The following is a 20063-nucleotide window of genomic DNA, read 5'->3' as shown; positions in this document are numbered from 1 at the left end:
AAAAAAATACAGATTTAAAAAAAACCTTGAAAGAAAATGAATCCAGCAATTTAAGAAAATGTCGTTTGTATGGATAGTGGGATGAAAAGATTAAATACAGAAACACATGCAACACGTGTGTAACCTCACTAAAAATGTCAGGCAAGGTTTGTTAGGTCAGTAAATGCCTGAAAGGAACCAAAAACATAAATATTAAGAATTAAATCTAACAAAGTACAACTGCACAGCTACTATAGGTGTCATCAAACAACATAACAAATACAGAATGCAAATAAATTATGTGCAAGAGAAAAACCAATAATGAATGAAACCAAGGTTTTGCCACTTCCGTAAAGCTTTCCACTGACTTTATTAAATCCCTGCAGCTTCCTGACAGCAGCAGGATCCATATGAGCATCTCCAAGATGGAGAGTTGTCTCATTTATGCATGTGCCACTAAAGTAGTAACTTCACTAATTATTCATCATAAGAGAGGCTGGATTGGTTAGGGTCTAATGTCAAACACATCTGTTACAATTGTTGTTTGGAAAAGTGTGTGGAAAATATTTTTTAGTTGGCATTTTGATTTATCCTTTTTCTTTTTTCGCCAGTCTGTTTTCTTAACGTCTTATCTGATCGCTGGGATCACCGGGGTGCTGCAGCGTGTCCTGGTTGTCACGGCAGACAGGCGGGATACACCGTGGACAGGTTTGCCAGACTATCGCAAGGTTAACAATGAGAGACAGCTGCTCGTGCCCACCTTCACACCCACATTCAAACACCCATTAACCCAGGGCCGTATTACCGACCGGGCGAGTGGGGCTGGCGCCCCGGGGCCCATGGATCCAGGGGGCCCAGGGGGGGGCCCAACAACAATCCAGATACCGATGTCGATGCTGATTGCGATAGAGCCCTCTATTCTAGGATCTTCTTTAGTTGTACTTCTTTAGTCTATAAGGGTTAACTGAAATGGCCTGGGGGGAGTGACAGCAGTCAGAGGGCCCTCGGCCACAGGACATAGGAACCAGAGGGCCCCTGGGCCATGTCGTACAGCAACCAGAGGGCCCCTAGGCCACGGAGGACGGCAATCAGAGGGCCCCTGGGCCACGGGATATGGCAACCAGAGGGCCCCTGGGCCACGGGGGACGGCAATCAGAGGGCCCCTGGGCCACGGGGGACGGCTATCAAAGGGCCCCTGAGCCACGGGATATGGCAACCATAGGGCCCCTGTGCCACAGGAAACGGCAATCAAAGGGCCCCTGGGCTATGCGGTACGGCGACTAGAGCGCCTAGGGGGACAGCAATCAAAGGGCCCCTGGGCTACAGGATATGGCAACTTCGACTGTTCTTGACTCTGCCAATTACGAACTGTGAAGGGGAACGGTCATTCTCCAGAATGGCTCGAATAAAAAATTAGCTCAGGATGAAAATGACCCAAAATCGTCTGAACTCCCTCTCACTTCTTGCAATTGAATCACAGTTTGTGCAACAGCTGAACTTTGATGAGGTGGTAGATGATTTTGCACGAAGGAAGAGCAGAAAGAGACTTTTGTAGGGAAGTGTGTGTCGGGGGGGGGGGGGGGGGGGGGGGGTTGGTATGGGCTCGGAGCGGGAGGGGGGGAGGGGGGGCCCTTGCAATCTCCTTGCCCCGAGGCCCAGACCCACCTTAATCCGGGCCTGATTAACCCAGCAGGCAGGTCTTTGGCCTGTGGGAGGAAGCAGGGTACCCAGAGAGGATCTCTGCAGACAGGATGAAACTCCACACAGGAACCAGGACACACCCAGGGCCTTTTTGCTGTAACAGTATAGCCACCCCTATTATATTACTTTTTGTTATTATTACTTTTGTTTTACTACTACTACAATTGCTATTATTCATTAAAAACAAAAGTATTTATTTTGATCCCCATTAGCTTGAGCAGTCTCTACTGTTTCTGGGATCTACAGCCTCAAAATGTCATAAAAGCATGCATAAGAAAATATATGGATGCTGATAATTCTCAAGTTATATACTCTGAAAATGTTAAATATACTAAATAGACTTTCTGGCACAAAATTATTTATATGCTATGAATTTTGGATGAGAATAAATGGCACACAGAAGAAAACAAAACATCTGGCCCTCTGGTCCAAGGACAGCAAACCACTATAGTCCCCAAAATATAGGACAGTTCTCCACTCCAAAGGCAACTGGGCCCGCTGTAACTGAGACCACATATGTTTCACAATATTTTGGTCCATGTTAAGTCAGGATCGAGAGAAAAAAAAAACAGCTGAATCCTTTGAGTGCCTCCTAATCAGTACATCAAAGTTCTTCAGGTCCCAACTGAACCTAAGTTACATAAGAGAGGTGTTCCCTACAGCAGCTTGTATATGTGCTCCTGGGTGCATATACAGCATGTTTGTGTGTTTGTCAGCATGCATTCCAGCATGTTTGGCGCCACGGCAGTCGGCTGTTATGGCTAGCAGGGGTAATGCCAGCACCAGCCGAACGATGGGCAGAGCTCTTCGTTTCCTCCGCAATCTGTCCTTCCATCACGGAGCAATCAGAGTGGCCCGATAACGCTCTATCTGCAGCTGCATCTCACGGATCTCCCTGTCCTCTCCTCCCCCCTTTCACCCACTGCTTTCCTACCCTCATTACCTTTACAGCTCCTCCCCATGCACACCCTCTCCTCCTCCTCCTCATCCTCCTCCTTCTTCTCCTCTCTTGTTAACCTCTCTGCTCCTTGACACACATACACTCCCCTCCACACCCGCCCAAGTTCCACCCCTCTTCCAACATCTCCTTAAAAACTTCTTTATCTATGCGAGCGCATCTGACAACCGTACTGGAATTTCAGGAAATGTTAATAACTTTAATTGGTCATGTCACCTAAATTCCTTATGAACCCTGTTTTCACCGCTCTGAGTGAGTTTCAGCGACTTCCACTGTGTTTAGATGGAGGCAGCTGTTTTACAGGTGGATATCTCAAAATCTTGGAATTTGAACCTGAAACCATTTGCATAACATTTTTATCTCTTTCTGTGGTTAAACCCTTTAACCCCAGACATAAAGCCTGATTAATGTGTTGCTGGACTGCTGTTTTTTGTTTTAACATTTACAAAACATGCTGATTAATTATCTTTTTTTAAATTGTAAACTGAACCCACATTCTATAATTTATCAAAGATGAATTAAATTTGTTTGTAGTTTTTATTGGTAGTTTTTGCACTTTAACTTCCAACAGTAAAACCATTTGAGTGCCTATATGAATAAAGAAATGATACATTAATGCACTGATTAATGACTGTGTATAAATCAGAAGAAATAGGAAGCAGCAATCATTGTTGTTTAAGGAAGCATTGGCTGTATGCACGACTACTTCCTCTGCAAACAATGAGCGCAGTAAATTATAAATAAAGGGCAATAAATAGAAAATCAAAAGTTGCATAAGAATAGACCAATGGCAGTGTAAAGATTTACAGATGTGTGTAAGCCATAGCATTAATCACAGTGCTTTCCTCTTTCCTGCATTTTATTACAATGGGTTTATTGAGCTGACAGTTATTTATTGCTACAAAACTGTCTTAAAAATTATACAAAACTTCAGTTTTTATTTATCTATATAAAAACCCGTGTTCTACAGCTCTATTGAGGAAAAATAATTTTTTTTTAACAAGCTGCAGTGCTGAAAGCTGATGTTAGCCGTTACATTTTGCGGTTCTCTGATCTCACTTTGAGACACCAGCGCAGTGGAGGAATTCTAGAACAATAGGTCTGATTCTTTGTCGAGCTTCCTCGGCTTCTAATTTTAACTAAGACGAGAGGAAGGAGGAGAAGTGCAAAGAAAGACGCCAGCAGATATTTTCCTGCTTTACTGGACAACGCGACATACCAACACACACAAACATGCCGACGCAAATCTGATCTGTGATAACACGTCAGAGAAGCTGCTGGAGGGAGTGGTCTACCATTTGCATTTTTCTTTCCTTTGTGTAACAATTTAACATTCAGTACACGGAAGCTTGCACCTATTTGCATGTCGATGCGCATGACAAATTAAAGGAAAGACCCACATAGAGTGTCTTAGTAAGGTGTTGGGTCACCATGTGCTGAGAGAACATCTTCAGCACTCCTTGAGCAAGACTCTGGAATTGGAGGGATGAACACTTCTCCAAAGGTTATTCCCCTCATTTGGGAATTTAATGAGGTGGGGTGGGGAGTCCCATCTCGACTCCAGTCCGAAATCTTTAATAACGACTCATTTATTTGACAGCAAAGGCCAAAGCATGTTTGACTTCATTTTCATAGGCAAACAATTCCGTGTTCTCTACAGATAGCATCATTATGCTGGAAGAAACCATGTTCATAACTGATCAGTGATCAGGGGTTCTGGTTTTTCCCTTTAATTTGTCACCCATCCGCATATGTTTTTGTGTGCATGTGCAGGCGTGCGTGTAGTGTTCATACTTATGGCGAGCAGCTTGCGTGTACGGAGGAAGCTGATAGCCAGCCTCATGATGGATGCCTTGTCCAAGTGAGAGCTGACGCTGTGAGGTAAAGGCAGCTGGTGGGCCAGCTCGTAGAACACCTCCGTCTCTTTGCTGCGCCTGCAGCGCGCCGCATCCCGAGACTTCTCCTTACGTCGCTCCGAGCTGCTCCTGGACCAAAAAAGAACAAGACACAGACAAGCAAATGGTTATTTAAAAATGAACACCAATACTGAAACATACGATTACCGTATTTTTCGGACTATACGTCGCTCCGGAGTATAGGTCGCACCAGCCAAAAAATGCATAATAAAGAAGAAAAAAACATATATAGGTCGCACTGGACTATAAGTCGCACTTTTTTGGGGGGGGGGGTTGATAGAATCCGAGACCCAGAGCAGAAATTCCATCATGAACGGCAATTTAAAATAATAATGGATTAAAGAACAGGACGAACACGGTTACACCTACGTTATGCTAACGTAGCACATTCAGCTACATGACGCACAACGAACACGTGTTCGGTATTGTAACGTAACATTAAGTTATTCAGATAACCATAGTATAAAGAACATACTAACAAGTTAACCAAACCATCAATCCATTGAATTCTTCATCCTCGGTGTCACTTCTAAACAATTCTGTACACTCCGTAGACGAAGCGCCGCTTCCTCTTCTGTGTCGCGTTAGTCAGACTCGTCGTCAGCTGCAGTTCCAATTATTCCAGCCTTTCTGAATCCCAACAGGATGGTTTGGTTGTCACTGAAGCCCATGTTTTCTTGATCCATCCAATGACTTCCAGGAAAGTTGGGTGGCGCATTCTCCCAGTTGCCGTTAAGCTGTGCTCTCCATCCATCATCCACTGCGCCCACAGGTTATGCAAGACTGCCTTAAAGCTCCGGTTCACGGAGATGTCAAGTGGCTGGAGTATTTTGGTTCATGTGTTATAAATGTCACATATACGTCGCTCCGGAGTATAGGTCGCACCCCCAGCCAAACTATGAAAAAAAGTGCGACTTATACTCCGGAAAATACGGTACTCTGGAAGTCAGTTTGCTCGATGATACAGTAGCTCTTCATTAATGATTATTTTTCAGATTCCTCTGTATAATTCAGCAGTTAATCTTGTATGAATACACTCACTGTCTGGGGTCTTTAAGCTTCCTATGTGACCTTGCTGTGGGCACAGTACAGCATAAAGGATTCAATCTCATAAATCCCCATGTGATTCGACAGGCAGCAAATGTGCCCGTTTCGCTCACATGTTCGAACACAATGCAACTTTCAGTATAAACACAAAGAAGTGATTGGTTTATGAAGCTTATCTTCAGCCCCAAGGTACAATGAAAATGTCACATTTCAACTTACATATTTCCACATACACATAAAAAAAAAACCCACACATTTATTCACTCTGTCACACACAAAAAAATTAAACACACATCAGTGAAACAACAAAAAAGTTGTTCTTTGCAACGTGGGACACGTGAATCACCTTTTTTAAATAAAGTTACACGAAGATATGCAGTTGTATATGTTTTGTTAAGTCTTACTTTGTTGCAGAGTCAACAAACTTTTAAAGCTGTTTTAATCAGTTTCTGCTAAAGATTCTCTACATGTAGTTTTTATGCCCCGTGACCTTTGAATAATCCCTTTAACTATAAAATAACCGCACAATTAACAGCCCAATGTGCCGCCATGATGGCCGCCGAGCGCAAAGACTCGTCTCAAAAAGGACTTTGATTCAACCTGAATTTCACTTTGTGTAAACATGACAGCAGTTGACACACACACGCACACACACACCTCAGCAGCTTCTGTCTTTGATATTGCATCAATGCCGATCAGCGTCTGTCACTCTACAGCGGGGATGTCCCCGCCTGAGATGTAGCAGGAAGCCAGTTCAGTTCAGTGATGGGCGTTCAGGTTGGTTTAAGCTGCACAAACCAGCTTCAGTGCAATAAAAAGAAAAAACGTGCAGGAGCAAAGACAGACTGCAAGGTTGAACTGCAGGAGGAAAGAGAAAGATGGATGGAGAGAAGGAAAAAGAGAAACTTCTTATGACGTGAGACCATTTCCTTCACTTCCTGCACAAGCAGTTTTAGTCACCAGAGTGGAGCTAATGGTCATTAACTCAAACACTGTATATCTATTAGAAACACACAGACTCACTGAAATAACACAATCCAAAACATCTCAGTCATTAACCCTTTATCCTAACCCAAAACTTTCAAAGAGAAACTCAAACTCCAGCCTTAAATCACATTAAAATTAAAATTAATATAGTCTAAGAACACAATTAACTTGCTCTGATAACCACTTTCCTGTCTTTTCCAAGACTTCTTTCAACTTCAAAGGGCAGCACTCATTAAAAAAAAAAAAAAAAATTATCTTAAAAATATCCATCACATTGGTGACTCATTCAGCTACCGTGTTGTTTGTTCAGCTCTCTCATTTTTATTTGGATTGAGCAAGATCTATTGAGTAAAATTCAATTTGAACTTTGCTGACAGGAGGATGACGCAGAGTGTTTGGAGTCCGTGTTCCATGCGAGGGAAATAGTTTTTAATACATGTAAATTGGTCTTTAAAAATAAAATGTGAATTGGAAACCTGTTAAAAAGACGTGTAGTCAGGTGATTATTTTAATTTCCTCTGGTTAATGCAGTTGTTGTTTGGGGGAGAGCGCTTTTTGCACGCAGCAGTAAAGTCCCGAGATAAAAGCATTTACTCCTACAATCAAACTGCAATCTGAAAATCTTTTCATGGCGGTCACACTATAGCAAAAATGCTGCCAACAAAGCCTCCACGAGAGCGGGCCAAATTACGTCAGCGAGCAGAACTTCGGGTAATTTTCCACAGATATGCTTTCTTTTTTTGGCGCTGTGCTCTGAAAAGAAATGCATCAGGTTTTGATGTGAACGCTCAAACAGACAAACAGTCCTAGAGTTCAATGGCTGATCCCAGAGAGCAGCACAACAATCCATATTAGGACATCACACGTGGGGTTTGGCTTTAGCGCATATCCAACACTCTTCAGTCCCTGGACGCCGTCTACACAGCACGTTACTGCTAAAGTTGTGCAACACAGTTCGGGTTTATATGAAGAAGCCGCAAAGTCAGAAGAACGGGAGAAGCAACCGACACAAGAATGCTGCTGGGTGAGTATAGGTGCTCATAAATAAAAATACAGTGAAAGCAAGGTAATGCCACAGTGTCATCATCTTGCATTTAAATCCACTGAATCATCTCTGCAGAAGCTGGAAACACCTGAACAGTTTAAAACCTGCAACATTTATGCAACAGGCCCTATTATTTAACCCCCCCCCCCCCCAAAAAAAAAAAAATAAATATGATAATTAAGAAGCAACTCTTCCATACAGACCTGATGTGAGCAAATTATGGTTTAACATGAGCTGAAAACAGGTCAAGTTTAAAAAGAAAAAAAACTGAACAAAGAGCTTTTTAACCTCAGATGTGTATGCAGGCTCTGTGACAAAGATAACCACAACAGATGAGGTGAGGCTCTGCTGAACTTCAGATACCCTCTGTCAGCAGTGACATGATGTGGTTTAATCAGACTCGATCACATCTGTACCAGAACTGCAACATGCAGGGCTATAAAAAAAAAAAAATATATATATATATATATATATATAAAAAGAAGCAGTAGAAAAAAAATACAAACACAGTTTTCTGGATGAAGGCAAACACCAGAAAACTTCCCAAGAAACAGAAGAGATAAGGATCTCTGTGCAGCCCATATAGAAAGTTTACTTTGAACCATTCAACCATTGTGCATACCACTGCGTTACAAACAACAGCAGCTAAATGTCAGTTGTGTGTGGTTAGAATACTGCACACAGATACAAATACATATGAGGACATTTAAACACCACTTGCATCAGATTTACAGTCTCAGTGCAGGAAGACCACAATTATTTGGTTTCCAATATTCATCTTACTATATATTTGATATTATGTTACCTTGTTACCTTTTGTATTGACTCGTGTAGACCCATAAAACTACTTTTTAGTGACATCAGCAATAACCTCCAGAACAAAAGTGCAGTGTCTTCACCAGAAGATGCAAACCACTAATTAGCAAGAAGAAAAGCTGGAAGGCCAGGCTGGAATTTGCCAAGACATACGGAGACAAGCCTCAGGAATTCTGGGACAAAGTTTTATGGACTGATGAGACATAGAATAACCTTTACCAACGTGATGGAAAGCCTAAAGTTTGGAGAAAGAAAGGATCTGCTCATGATCCCCAACCATACGAGCTCACCTGTGAAACACAGTGGACATGTCACAGGTGGGCTTGCATGGCTTCTTCTGGGATGGGCTCATTAATCCTCATCAATGTCGTCACGCACGACGGCAGCAGTACGATGAACTCAGAAGTCTACAAAAACTTTCAATCCATTTAAAGAAAGATGCAACCGAAGATCCTTCATGCAGCAAGATGATGACCCAAAACAAACAAAAAACTACAAAGGAGGTTATCGGGGGCAGGAAGTGGAAGGTTTTAGATGGGCCTTGTCAATTTCTAGATAAAACCCTATAGAGCATTTTACCTGCTAAAGAGGAGACTGGAGGGAGTAACTGAATGAGGCTGCAGTGAAAGCCTGGAAAAGCATCACAAAGCAAAATTTTTGTGATGTCAGTGGGTCTCAGACTTCATGCAGTCATTAGTCACAAATCCTTTGCTTGCAAATATTAATGCTTATTCATTTTAATACTTTTGTTGATCTGTTCCAATACTTTTGGAGGTGCATGTAGATCCTTATGCTGTGATGAAGCGTAGCTCCATAGTGTTGTGGTTTACACATTCGCCTAACGGGTAAAAGATCCCAGGTTTGACCCTGGAAAGAGACACAAAGCCCTTGGACAACACAATGTCAGTGTGTTAACTGTTTATAAAAATTAAAAAAAAAACGTGGTGCTACCTGCTGGGGTGACCCCATGTAAATTATTTTAACAGCTGATCACTATGGTGTTACAGAGGTGATGTGTAATTTTAAATCATAAGTGAAACATTTAAATATTTATCAATTTGAGAATTTTTTAAATAAATCTGAAATTAAAAATAGAAATAAAAACAGTAAAACAACTCTTCACTTTCTATTATCAGAACTATTTTCTGAGATAGTCATCCTCTGTGGAGGGCAAAAACTGCCAAAAATGAATAAACATAGATAAAAAAAATAAATAAATACTAATTCTAGACATTAATCAGTTTGTCACATAAATTGATAGTATTTTTAATTTAATTTGGAGAAATAAATATAGGTGCATTGTATTAATTCCTTCTATTTATTTCCTTTCCATTTTAATTGGATACATTTTTATTTTGACCGTCTTCCTTCTATTTACTGTAGCCTATCAGTGCTCTGAAGGAAATACAATTACTGCACATTATAACCTTACTTTCAGCAAGGTTTAACCGCTCCCTTTCTAAAAAATAACCATTTTAATAAAACACAGTAAAAGCCAGAGACAAAATTTTAATCAGATCACTTAAGCTGACTTACAGTCATTATTATATCCAAAGCTCTAATAAAGACAGGCCCAAATCATCTCTTTTACTAAAACATAATAAGCTTGAGTGTTCGCAATGGTTCACATTTCAAAATTAAAGTTTGCCCTCCGGCCACAATCACATAAATCACGAATCCACAAAACACACAAACTACAAAATCCAACATACAAACACACATTAAGGACAAGATAGCACACAATTCACAGGAAAGGCAGCGCACAGAAGCACCATTATCTTATCTCATCGAGTGTGTGTCCCATCAGTGCATCTCCCTGCTCATCTCTCTGAGGTTTAAACTCATTAACCCAGACTGACAATCACCCAAACCCTCATTACTGATGAGCCAGCAGACTGCAGACTAAGTCCACTCCATCAAGTCAACCGGGAGAGCTAACTTCAACTAGCTCCTTGATGTGTGAATGTGTGTGTTCTTTTGTCTTTTTGTGTGTGTGTGTGTGTGTGTGTGTGTGTGTGTGTGTGTGTGTGTGTGTGTGTAGTGTGCCACTCTTTGATTGTCCGGGGCCATTGTTGCTGAAGGTCCCAGCAGACTATTTCAGGACACAAAACAATGGGAGTCACAGCGCTTCACCAGGGCATCGAAGCCTTCTGATGTACTCACTGACCCCTCGTTCTCGCGCACACACACACACACACACACACACACACACACACACACACACACACACACACACACCAGAGTTTGGAGGTCAGGTCCATCTACTCAAGTAAAACTTTTAAACTTTTCTTCTTCCTACCTTCTCTTTCCTCTCATTTTGTCATTCCTTAACTCATTCCCACCATGTTTTCCTACAACAACAAAAAAAAGTGTCTGCTTTGACCTGCGGTAAAAAAAATGAACTCTGACAGATTTATTTCATCTTGTTAAGAAGAATGTAACTTCAGCTTAGTGCCTCAGTGAGCAATGCTGATAATCAGGTTATCCCATTTTTCCCAAACATTTAAATAAAGTAAACATTTTCCATCTTCAGTCTTTCATGGCCGAGGATTCGGTGACTTTGATTTTTATTCAGCTGTTTACTCCACATGTTTACTCCACATTAAAGAAAATAAGCTTTCAGGAAAGTTCACCTTCGGCCTAAGGCAAACCTATGATTTACATTTTTGTCCCACTAGTACTTGAACCTGCCTGGAATGTCCACTTGAACCATTGTGGGAATAGTGGAGTAAATTACTGGGTGAGTCACAGCAAGCCAAGTGGATGTGACATGTCCCGTCTCCTGTACACCCCAATAAGGCTTCACCCTTACTTAAAACAGAGTACACCTAACCAACAATTGTCATAATTTAACACAAAGGGTTAAAAAAGGCCATCTTCTGATACAAGCAAAGACAAAAAACTACAGAAGTTGGTATTAGGAGATATGTGGGATGGTCAATACTGCAATCACATATCCCATATTTATTTACATTACCTTATCCGTCATTGTTTGGTTAGATTTAGGCACTAAAACTACATTTTCTACAGTTTCGTTAAGCATTTCAATCATCGCTTGAGGAAAAAAAATTCACTTAAAACACACGTTAAAAGTCACACCTGACTCAACAGCTGACTCCTCTGGTGCATCCATTTTTTTTTTTTTAAACTGTACAATTACAACATTATTGGTGCAAGTGAAGCACATTTGCCCGCGGCCTCACCGCATCTATTTCAGACCATGACAGACTCTTATTTATGGTTACACAGTGCATGACAACGTGACGTCCGAGTCCTGACCAAGTAGTTTCAGTCGTGAGAGCACATCAAGTGGACCATCTCTCGCTATGAGAGAGGGCAACTGCAGACAATTTGTCAGTCAGCTCAACAGTGTCTGTAGTTCTTGTGTGGAATTGTCTCACTGAGAGAGACAAGAAGTTGCCTCTTCTGAAACATGATTTCTTGACAAAGCCACTTCAAGTTTGTGCAGTCACTTTCAGAGATCAACAAATGGAGGTCTTTCAACAGGGATTGTTGGCAGCACCTCACTTTAGAGTTAAACCCAGCTCTTAGAGTTTGCACCTTACTCATACAGGGCTCCGTATCTGATACAGATATTTAAAAAAAAAAAAAAAAAAAAAAAAAAAAAAAGTCTTTGGCCTACAGTACCTGTTCAGACTTGCCTGTGTTGCTGTAGTTTGTATGTTTTGTCTTGTTTCGATACAGTTTGAGATGCTGAATAAATAAAACTCAGCTCTGTATCCACATCTGGTAGTTGCTGCTCGATGCAGACGCATATTTGAGAAGACACAACAGTCTGGCTGCAGAGGGTACTGAGTTCATGCAATCAAGCCATGTGGAAAATACGATCAGCCAGTTACCGCTCCGCTCATCTCCCAAAAAAAAAGTTAGATCAAACATCCCGAAAAACGCTTAAAAGGCTACTAAAGGACAGGTTAATATTTAATACTGCTTGTGTTACCCTCTCAGCTGCTGCAGGCATGGATTCATCCTTTAACCCTGAACTGCTAACTAAAAACAAGGCAGAGGTTAAAACATACCACAACCCAACATACCACAAGTTTCTGCCACTTCAGAATGACACACTAAACACGCAACCACAACATATAGGCACACACGTACATGTACAAAAAAAGGTGACCTCCATAGAGCTGACAGTAATGATCCATCGCTCCTACAGTCATAAATATTGTTCTGAAAGCTGAAACACACCTACAATAAGAATCCAAAGCAGTACACTTAGTTGCTTGAGGCCAAAGCATGAATCAAGCCCTGGAAAGCTGAAGCTTCTGAAATGAAAACATCCCACAAGTTTCAGCTCTGACTTCTATTCTTGCCAGAAAATGATGTAAAAAGCAGAGATAACATTCTTTGTTCTGCTCTGATTCATTGGCAACATCTAAAAGCTGCTTTTAAAAAAGGACCTGTGAGAATAACAACCCAAGCTGGGGAAATGTTTGTGCGGGTCGCCGGCTATTTTAATCATCGAGCACTCACGCAAACGCGGCATGAGCCGCTCTAAAAGGATGTCTGTTTGTGTTGCGTTTGTGATAGAAGAGTTGATTTGGTTTAGTGTGCACTGCTCTCTAAGAGGGTGCTGCGGTCCGAGATCTGGATATTAAAACAGGTAGAAACAAATGAGGCTTTTTTTAGCAACACATTTGATAGACGTGACTTCTCATTTCCTAATTTTTCTACTATATATGACAGACTGGATAAAACAGCAGCTAGCAGAGACAGTCAACATTCATGTTTTTTTTGTTTTTTTTGTGTCACTTTATTTTGCACATTTAGTCACATTAATATGTAAGGAACTGCTGCTGAAGTTGCACACCTATGCACGTATATCAGCAGCTGGTGTTTGATGGCTGGTTGGAAAATTTTATCACCACCACCAGCCGTAATATTTATCATCTGTGCTCCACTTGTAATTTTCAGTCTTCTCAGTTTGTACTGAAAAGTTTCAGGTCCTCAAAGTGTATCATCCGTCTTTTGTATATGTGCAAGAAGTGTTTTAACTGACAGCAGCGTAACACTAATCGAGAGTGGCAAAGTGGAGGAAATGAAATGAATCACAGTGAAACAGAAAAACTGCTCACGTCAATTTTGATTTTTTTTTTTTTTTATGATTTTAAATTGCATTTTTGTTTTTAATGAAAACCCACCGATAAAATCATTTGGCGTTAGCAGTAACTTGTCATTTAACAGATCCACACTTGCCCACATTAACAGCGTTTTATTGACTGGACTACAAATGGCCAATTTGTGGCTCCAATTATAGAAGGTGTAACTCGTGTTTATAGTTTCCACTTTGCTCTCAAATTGTTTTTACAAGCATCAGTCAGCATTATGAGATCACCTGACAGGCAGCTTCAGATCTGAACACTGCAGCAGAGCCAGAGATTTTTTTTTTTTTTTGACCTTAAGCGTTGCTGCTTGGAAAGTGAACCTGAAACCTGAGCACGGTACAGCAGCTTCACGCCCTCGTTCCTCATTCATTTTTTTCTTGTTCCACACAGCCGCGAGCTTTATTCAATCACTTTTTCTTGCTCTCTCTGCGATTAACTTGTCATTGGACGGCCGCAGCCTGAAGCATGAGGAGGAACATGTGCATGCACACTCACATGTAGCTCAGTCGCTAGATTACAGCGGCTCGTTTTCAGACCCAATCTGAACAAAAACAAACGTAAACAATAAAGAGGACAGAGCCGCCGCTGCTGCTCTCGGACATATTGTGTCTGTTCCCCTCTCTGCTGGCAGTAATGAGACCGTTAATACAGTTTTCCCCTGCAGCCCTCTCTGTCTGCACAGCACAGAGCTTCATCTGTTCAGATCTGCATTCAAAAATGAGCAGATGGAGTGTGTGGTGTTCAGGATCATCTGCATTGTGCACTAAGGTATGAAAATTAACCTTATGTAGATCCATGAATAGTAATAAGTGTCACACACACACAAAAAGGTAACATTCAAAAAGGTAAAGCACTGTCAACATTTAATTTAATCCAACCAATTATGATTTTACTTGCACAGAACATCAAGGTGAATTGCCACAGTTGGCTCTCACTCTTTGAACATATTGTAATGATGTGTGAATGCAACAAAAAGATGGGTTTTTTTGCCACGTAAAGATGCAAACATATTCCACAAAATATTCCACAAAGGCCTTTAAGCTGGCTTTTGAGAGGAATCTCCCAACGCCCCCACCAATCAGAAAAGGGGCACCAGCTTATTGCAGGTTTATGATATATAAGTATGTTGGTGTGCGTAAACCAAGGTACTGTTGTGGTATCATGCAAACACTCTGCAGTCTTACCGGCACCATTTAAAAATCATCCCCATCTTAGTTTCCACATTATTTGACCTGCTCTGGCTGAAATATACGGCTGTTAGAACGCTGACACCGGAAACTACAACATATAGGTGCTGGCAACTGAGGAAAGACTAATCCACAAATGTATTATTTCAGGTTTGGATTAAATCTTCAGGTTTCAGCCACGTAAACACACGAGTACATGAAGACAAATGCCCAGAAAAAAAAAAGGTCCTAACGCCTGCTGCGGTTATTTTGATAACAAGCCAAGAGGTGCTTATAGGAAACAGATCCTGCAACCAGAGCAGGTGTCAGGCCGTGTGTGCGTGTGTAGGTGTGTGTGTTTCATGGACCATTTGCTCTTCTGCCCAGTAACTAAAAATATTCTAATCAGTTTATTGTCATTTCCATCACTCTCACCGAGTAGAGATCTGCAGATTTCGTTGACACTGAGGCTTGAACTTTTGTACCATTCTTTCACCTCTTTAAGGATCAGTGCACCTGTATGAAGATCTCTATCAATCCCACAAAAACTAGAAGTGTGAACTCGCAAGCCGAGCGCCTCCAAAAGTGAGCCTTTGTTCTCTTTGGTTTGGTCTAAATTAGTTTGTCGTACACAAAAATGACTGTTTTCAACTTGAAATGACTGAATTTTCTTTAACAATAAACAACAAACATTTGTTTTAAAATCAGCAATGATAATATGTTGATGATCAATCAGAACAACAAACTTATAGTTTTGGACCACTAGTTACTAAAATATAACTGTCTCCAAGCATTACGTTTATTTATTTTTTTTTATTTCAAGCATACTGGTGGTTTTATTTCTCTATTTTTTTAGATATGAAGAATCCTGTAAAATTATCCTGTGTATTTTTTCTTTTAGGTATTTATGGAAATTAAAACATGTTTTCCACTATAAAAGGTGGTCTAGGTTCAGAAAAGGCCAAACAGTCTGCCCACACCCACAATACACACACACACACACACACACACACACACACACACACACCTTTCCTTGCTTACAGTGGGTCTTCCTGTAGTTGTGGCGCCTCGCCGAACAAACACAGAGCAACAATACAGTACTTGCTAATCTGTGATCCTAAGGAACATCAAGTTCTAGAAACACAGCCAAACACAAGCGCACGCACACACACACACACACACACACACACGAACAAACAGCTATCCCAGACAGGGGCCCCGACTTTGCCTCAATCAGGGGAAGAACGATGCAGGAGATTGCTGATGACTCTGATAGTCCATGAAAGAGAGTTACACACACACACACACACACACACACACACACACACACACACACACACACACACACACACACACACACACACGCCCACGGCACGCTGATGGTTGGGATAGACTGGCTGATTGAAAGAGGCACAGAGGGGACGGAGAAAGGGAAAGAGAGAGAGAATGAAAGAGAGTAAGAGACCACAGGTGGTGTGAGGGAGGTCAGCTGACCAGACTCGAGCTCTCCTGAGAATACCAAATGAGCTGAAGGGCACAGATTTAAACATTTAGCTTGAAAAACTAAAGGAAAATACGGTCCATCATCAGGATTCACACGGCGAGTTCACGCACATTACAAAAACATCGTAGAGACTTTTTTTTTTTTTGGACTTCACCGCCATGTGTGAGCGTGTGTGTGTGTGTGTGTGTGTGTCTGTGGGGGTGTCATCAGAGCAAGCTTAGAAGACAAAGTTTAAATTATCCAGGATAACATTAAGTTTAACGGGGTTGTATTTTATGTAACTACAATGTTAATAACGCCATACTATACAGGGAACTGTAACAAAGAAACAGAAGTGTACTGTAAAGCATATTCCACTCAGTATAGGACTGTAATATTTTCCCAGTAAGAAACTGTTGCTATAAATGATAAACAGATACGCTGTTAATTTACAAGAAGGAAACTGGATTTACCAGCTTTTAGTTATTTAAAGCTTTTTCTTGCTATAATATAATAATACTGCGCAGTAAAGTATGTAAGCTTTATTATATAATGCTGTTGACTGTTTGGTTGCTACAGTTGTTTTACTGTTGCAAAAATAACCTCCCTAAGTAGTTTACCACTATAAGATGTACTACAAACAGTGTCCATAAAAAAAAAAAAAAAAAAAAAAAAAAGCAACCTTTAGTTGTGATGAGAAAGGTGTTCACCCATGTGATCTGAATTCATTTTAATTCCTTTCCCCTGTGTTTGTGTGGGTACTCTGCTTTCCTCCCACAGTCCAAATATGTATCACAGCCTGGGTCTCAATTTCGAATTTTTAACACCACTGCAAAATAACCAATGCTAAGTCATTTAAGGATGAGGGAGGAGAGAAAAAAAAAAAAAGGTTTGCGATCATTTAAACAGTGTTAATTTAACCTTCATTTTTACTACAGTGAATTTAACTCAAATTCCTGCAACTGGATGCTTCTTTAGTGTTCTTTTTCCCTCCTCCAAATATGAAAGCTGACAAAAGTGTCACTTCCAAAAAAAATGCAGTGCAGATGAAGAGGGCTGGAGCTGTCGGCTCTCCCCCTCCATGAGGTGGTGCAGCTACAGATACAGCTGACACCTGTGAGAAGCTTTTGTTGGTTAAATCAGTACCTCTGGTCTGCTTTTAGGGTCTTGCGAAACAGAAGGAAATCCAGTTCCTCTGTGCTTTCTAGCAATAATAGCAACACTGACTCACTACTTACAGTTTCTGAAGGGAGCTAAAGAGATGTGATGACAAAAATGAAGACCATGACTGGCGAAGGCAGCCTTTCATTAGTTCTCAGGTCCTCAAAAGCAAACTGAACGGAGGGAATGACAAAGTGTAATCAGTAGGAGAGGATTACACCGACTTAAAGGAGGAGGAATGCAAGTCTGGGGCTGGTTTTCACTTCATTGCTGCTCTCTCCGAAGGTGCTAGCATAGTTGTCGAGTTTTCTTGACTTCAAAAGCCACGAAACTTGGTTCTGGGGCATTTTTTCAAGTGTTTGCAAAATGTTTTTCTGGCAGCAAAACACACACCAGGTGAAGGTCAAACACAAGCCCTGATTTACTGCTCTGCCCTCGTTATCAGCACCTGACCTCTGGCCTCATTTTGCAAATTCATCTTGAACAGTAAAAATGTACAGAGAGCTGAAAATGACATAGAAAGAAAAAGCTTTAAACATGCGAAATCAACACAGAAAGCAATAATCTAACCAGGCTGATCTCTTTGTACACAGAAGTTCTGTTCTGACAAGTTCAAAAACAGGCGAATCTGGAGAACGGAGTGGGTGCTGACCGAAGATGGTGTTTGTTTTTCATTGCATCCACTAACGTACAAATAGCACACCAGTCTGCACTGAATGTTCTCTCTTAGAAACCTCTGGAGATGACAGTAGAAATCTGCAGTGATGGTTGGATCCTGTGGGAACAATAGTACACAAACTGGCAAATGTGGGAACAAAATACCCCCGATCACACTCGAGGGTAATTCACCGAAAGAGTGGTCCAGAGGCGCGCGAGCAGAAAACCTCGAAGGGGAGATTTTAAGGTCCCGTTTTGATGCGTTTCAGCCTCCCGTTTACACGAGAACGGAGCGAAAACGATGTGTTTTGGAAACGCGGTCCAGAGTGGAGCGTTTCAGAAACGCGCTGGTCTGTGTTTCCGTGTAAACGGACGAATACGCTGCTTTTTGGAAACGGGGGCACTCACACACACGCACTATGGTTGCGACCGCCACAGTTTTCCGCGCATGTGCTAAAAGAATAACAACAATCGCAATGGCGGATTCACTAGTGCTTCTTGTGCTGCTCAGTCTTTTGAACTGAACTTAATCTTTAACTTAAATATCTGCGTATTTCGGGTGGCACGATTCCCAGTCAATATTTTCCTGTGCTTTTGCAGTTTTATAATTTATTGTTGTGCGCAGCAGCAATCCACCCTCATCGTCAGTCCACATAGCGCTTCTCACACAACAAATCTTTGCCGCGCATCCCACTGAGTCCCTCCACGGATGCGCGTGTTGCGTAAACAAGCTTTGCAAAAAAAAAAAAAAAAACCACACTGCCAACTTGTGGCCTGGCAGTGGGAACTACAGCGTTTCCAGTGTCTCTGCCGTCCCGTGTAAACGCAGATTGTTTCTGAAACGTCTCGGTGTAAACGGGAGGCCGTTTCCAGTGGAAATGGGGTGGTGTAAACGGGGCCTAAAAATCACCCTTTGAACACAGCAGTACATCTCCACCAAGTACAGGAAACTCTAGAGACTGTCTTTATGACCAGCATGCTGAGCACTTGAATAAATGTATTTTGTGATGCAACAGCTCTGCGGTTGAGGAACAGCTTGCCTGGCTGCATGGAACTACTGTTTATGCAGTGTGGTTAAAATTATTCCTCTGCTAAGGTTAAGGGAGCTTTATCATTGGTTACAGTAACAGAGGCATGGCTGTGGATATGGAATGATTGTGGTCAAGCAGATGTTTCAGTTTGAAACAGAACAGCCCCCCCCCCCTTAAAATTCCCTGTTTGGTGACCCTTCCATCCACCCTGACCTCTTGCTATGTGGACTTTCGTGAGAAATGTAAATATGTTTACAATAAAACCCCACAGGGTACCTTCAAGGTTAAGGAAAAGGTGGTTGCAATTATTTATTCTGAGTTTGGGAAATTTGTAAATAAAGCAAACTTTCTATGTCCACCTTTGACTTTGAAGAGCAAACTTTTCATAGTCACCCTGGAGGTGAAATTGGGGGGGTTGTCTACAGGGAGATGGATCTCAGCCAGGTGACACACAGTGGATCATGGACTGTAGCCAATTTGGTAGCAGAGGAAGAGGAAGACGGGGAGCTGGCGGACGGGAAAAAGGAAATGGCAAGGAGACAGAGTTCTGAAGGAGGAGAGAGCGAGGAGAATGCGGAGGAGCAGGAGAGGCAAAGAACGGGAATTTGGGGGGGGGGGGGGGCGTGGCAACAACAACAAAGTGAGCGGGGCAAACAGCGCAGTCGGGAGTCCAGAATAAATATGACACATTGTGATATGAGCGAAAAGGAAAAAAGAAAATAGGTTCAAGAAAGGAGGAGGGGGTGCAGGCGGGTGAGAATGAATGAGATAAAAAACAACAATGGAAAGATGTAGAGAGAAGTTTCCCAGACCAACTCTTCGCCTCCCCTGTCGTTTCCCCCCCCTCACTGCTCAGGGGTCTGGACTGTAAGTGCGGCTGACCAGGGGCCTCAGGAGTCAGCAGGGTCTCTGCTTCGCCAGTTTGTTTGATGCACACGGTCTGAACTTTGAGCTCTGCTGCTGCACACCGAAAAAAAAAAAAAAGGA

General features: G+C 41.8%; 1 protein-coding gene across 2 annotated transcripts in view; it reads right to left on the bottom strand.

Moving 5' to 3' along the window:
• The window catches only part of epas1b (endothelial PAS domain protein 1b), a 56329-nt gene that overhangs the window by 28035 nt on the left and 8231 nt on the right, over positions 1 to 20063 (bottom strand). Inside the window, exons 1-2 of one of the 2 annotated variants that reach the window (XM_030747554.1) lie at positions 6259 to 6302; positions 4433 to 4623 (exon numbers count right to left, since the gene is read on the bottom strand). In XM_030747554.1, the coding sequence (XP_030603414.1) occupies positions 4433 to 4623; positions 6259 to 6287 (220 nt within the window). In that variant the 5' untranslated portion in view covers positions 6288 to 6302. Of the gene's footprint in view, positions 1 to 4432; positions 4624 to 6258; positions 6303 to 20063 lie in introns of those variants that run through there. The other variant, XM_030747555.1, reaches the window with a different exon arrangement.

The sequence above is a fragment of the Archocentrus centrarchus genome, chromosome 15, assembly GCF_007364275.1.
Source record: "Archocentrus centrarchus isolate MPI-CPG fArcCen1 chromosome 15, fArcCen1, whole genome shotgun sequence".
NCBI lineage: Eukaryota > Metazoa > Chordata > Actinopteri > Cichliformes > Cichlidae > Archocentrus > Archocentrus centrarchus.
Note: the sequence above shows the minus strand (reverse complement) of the source record. Positions and strands in the feature narration are given on the sequence as shown.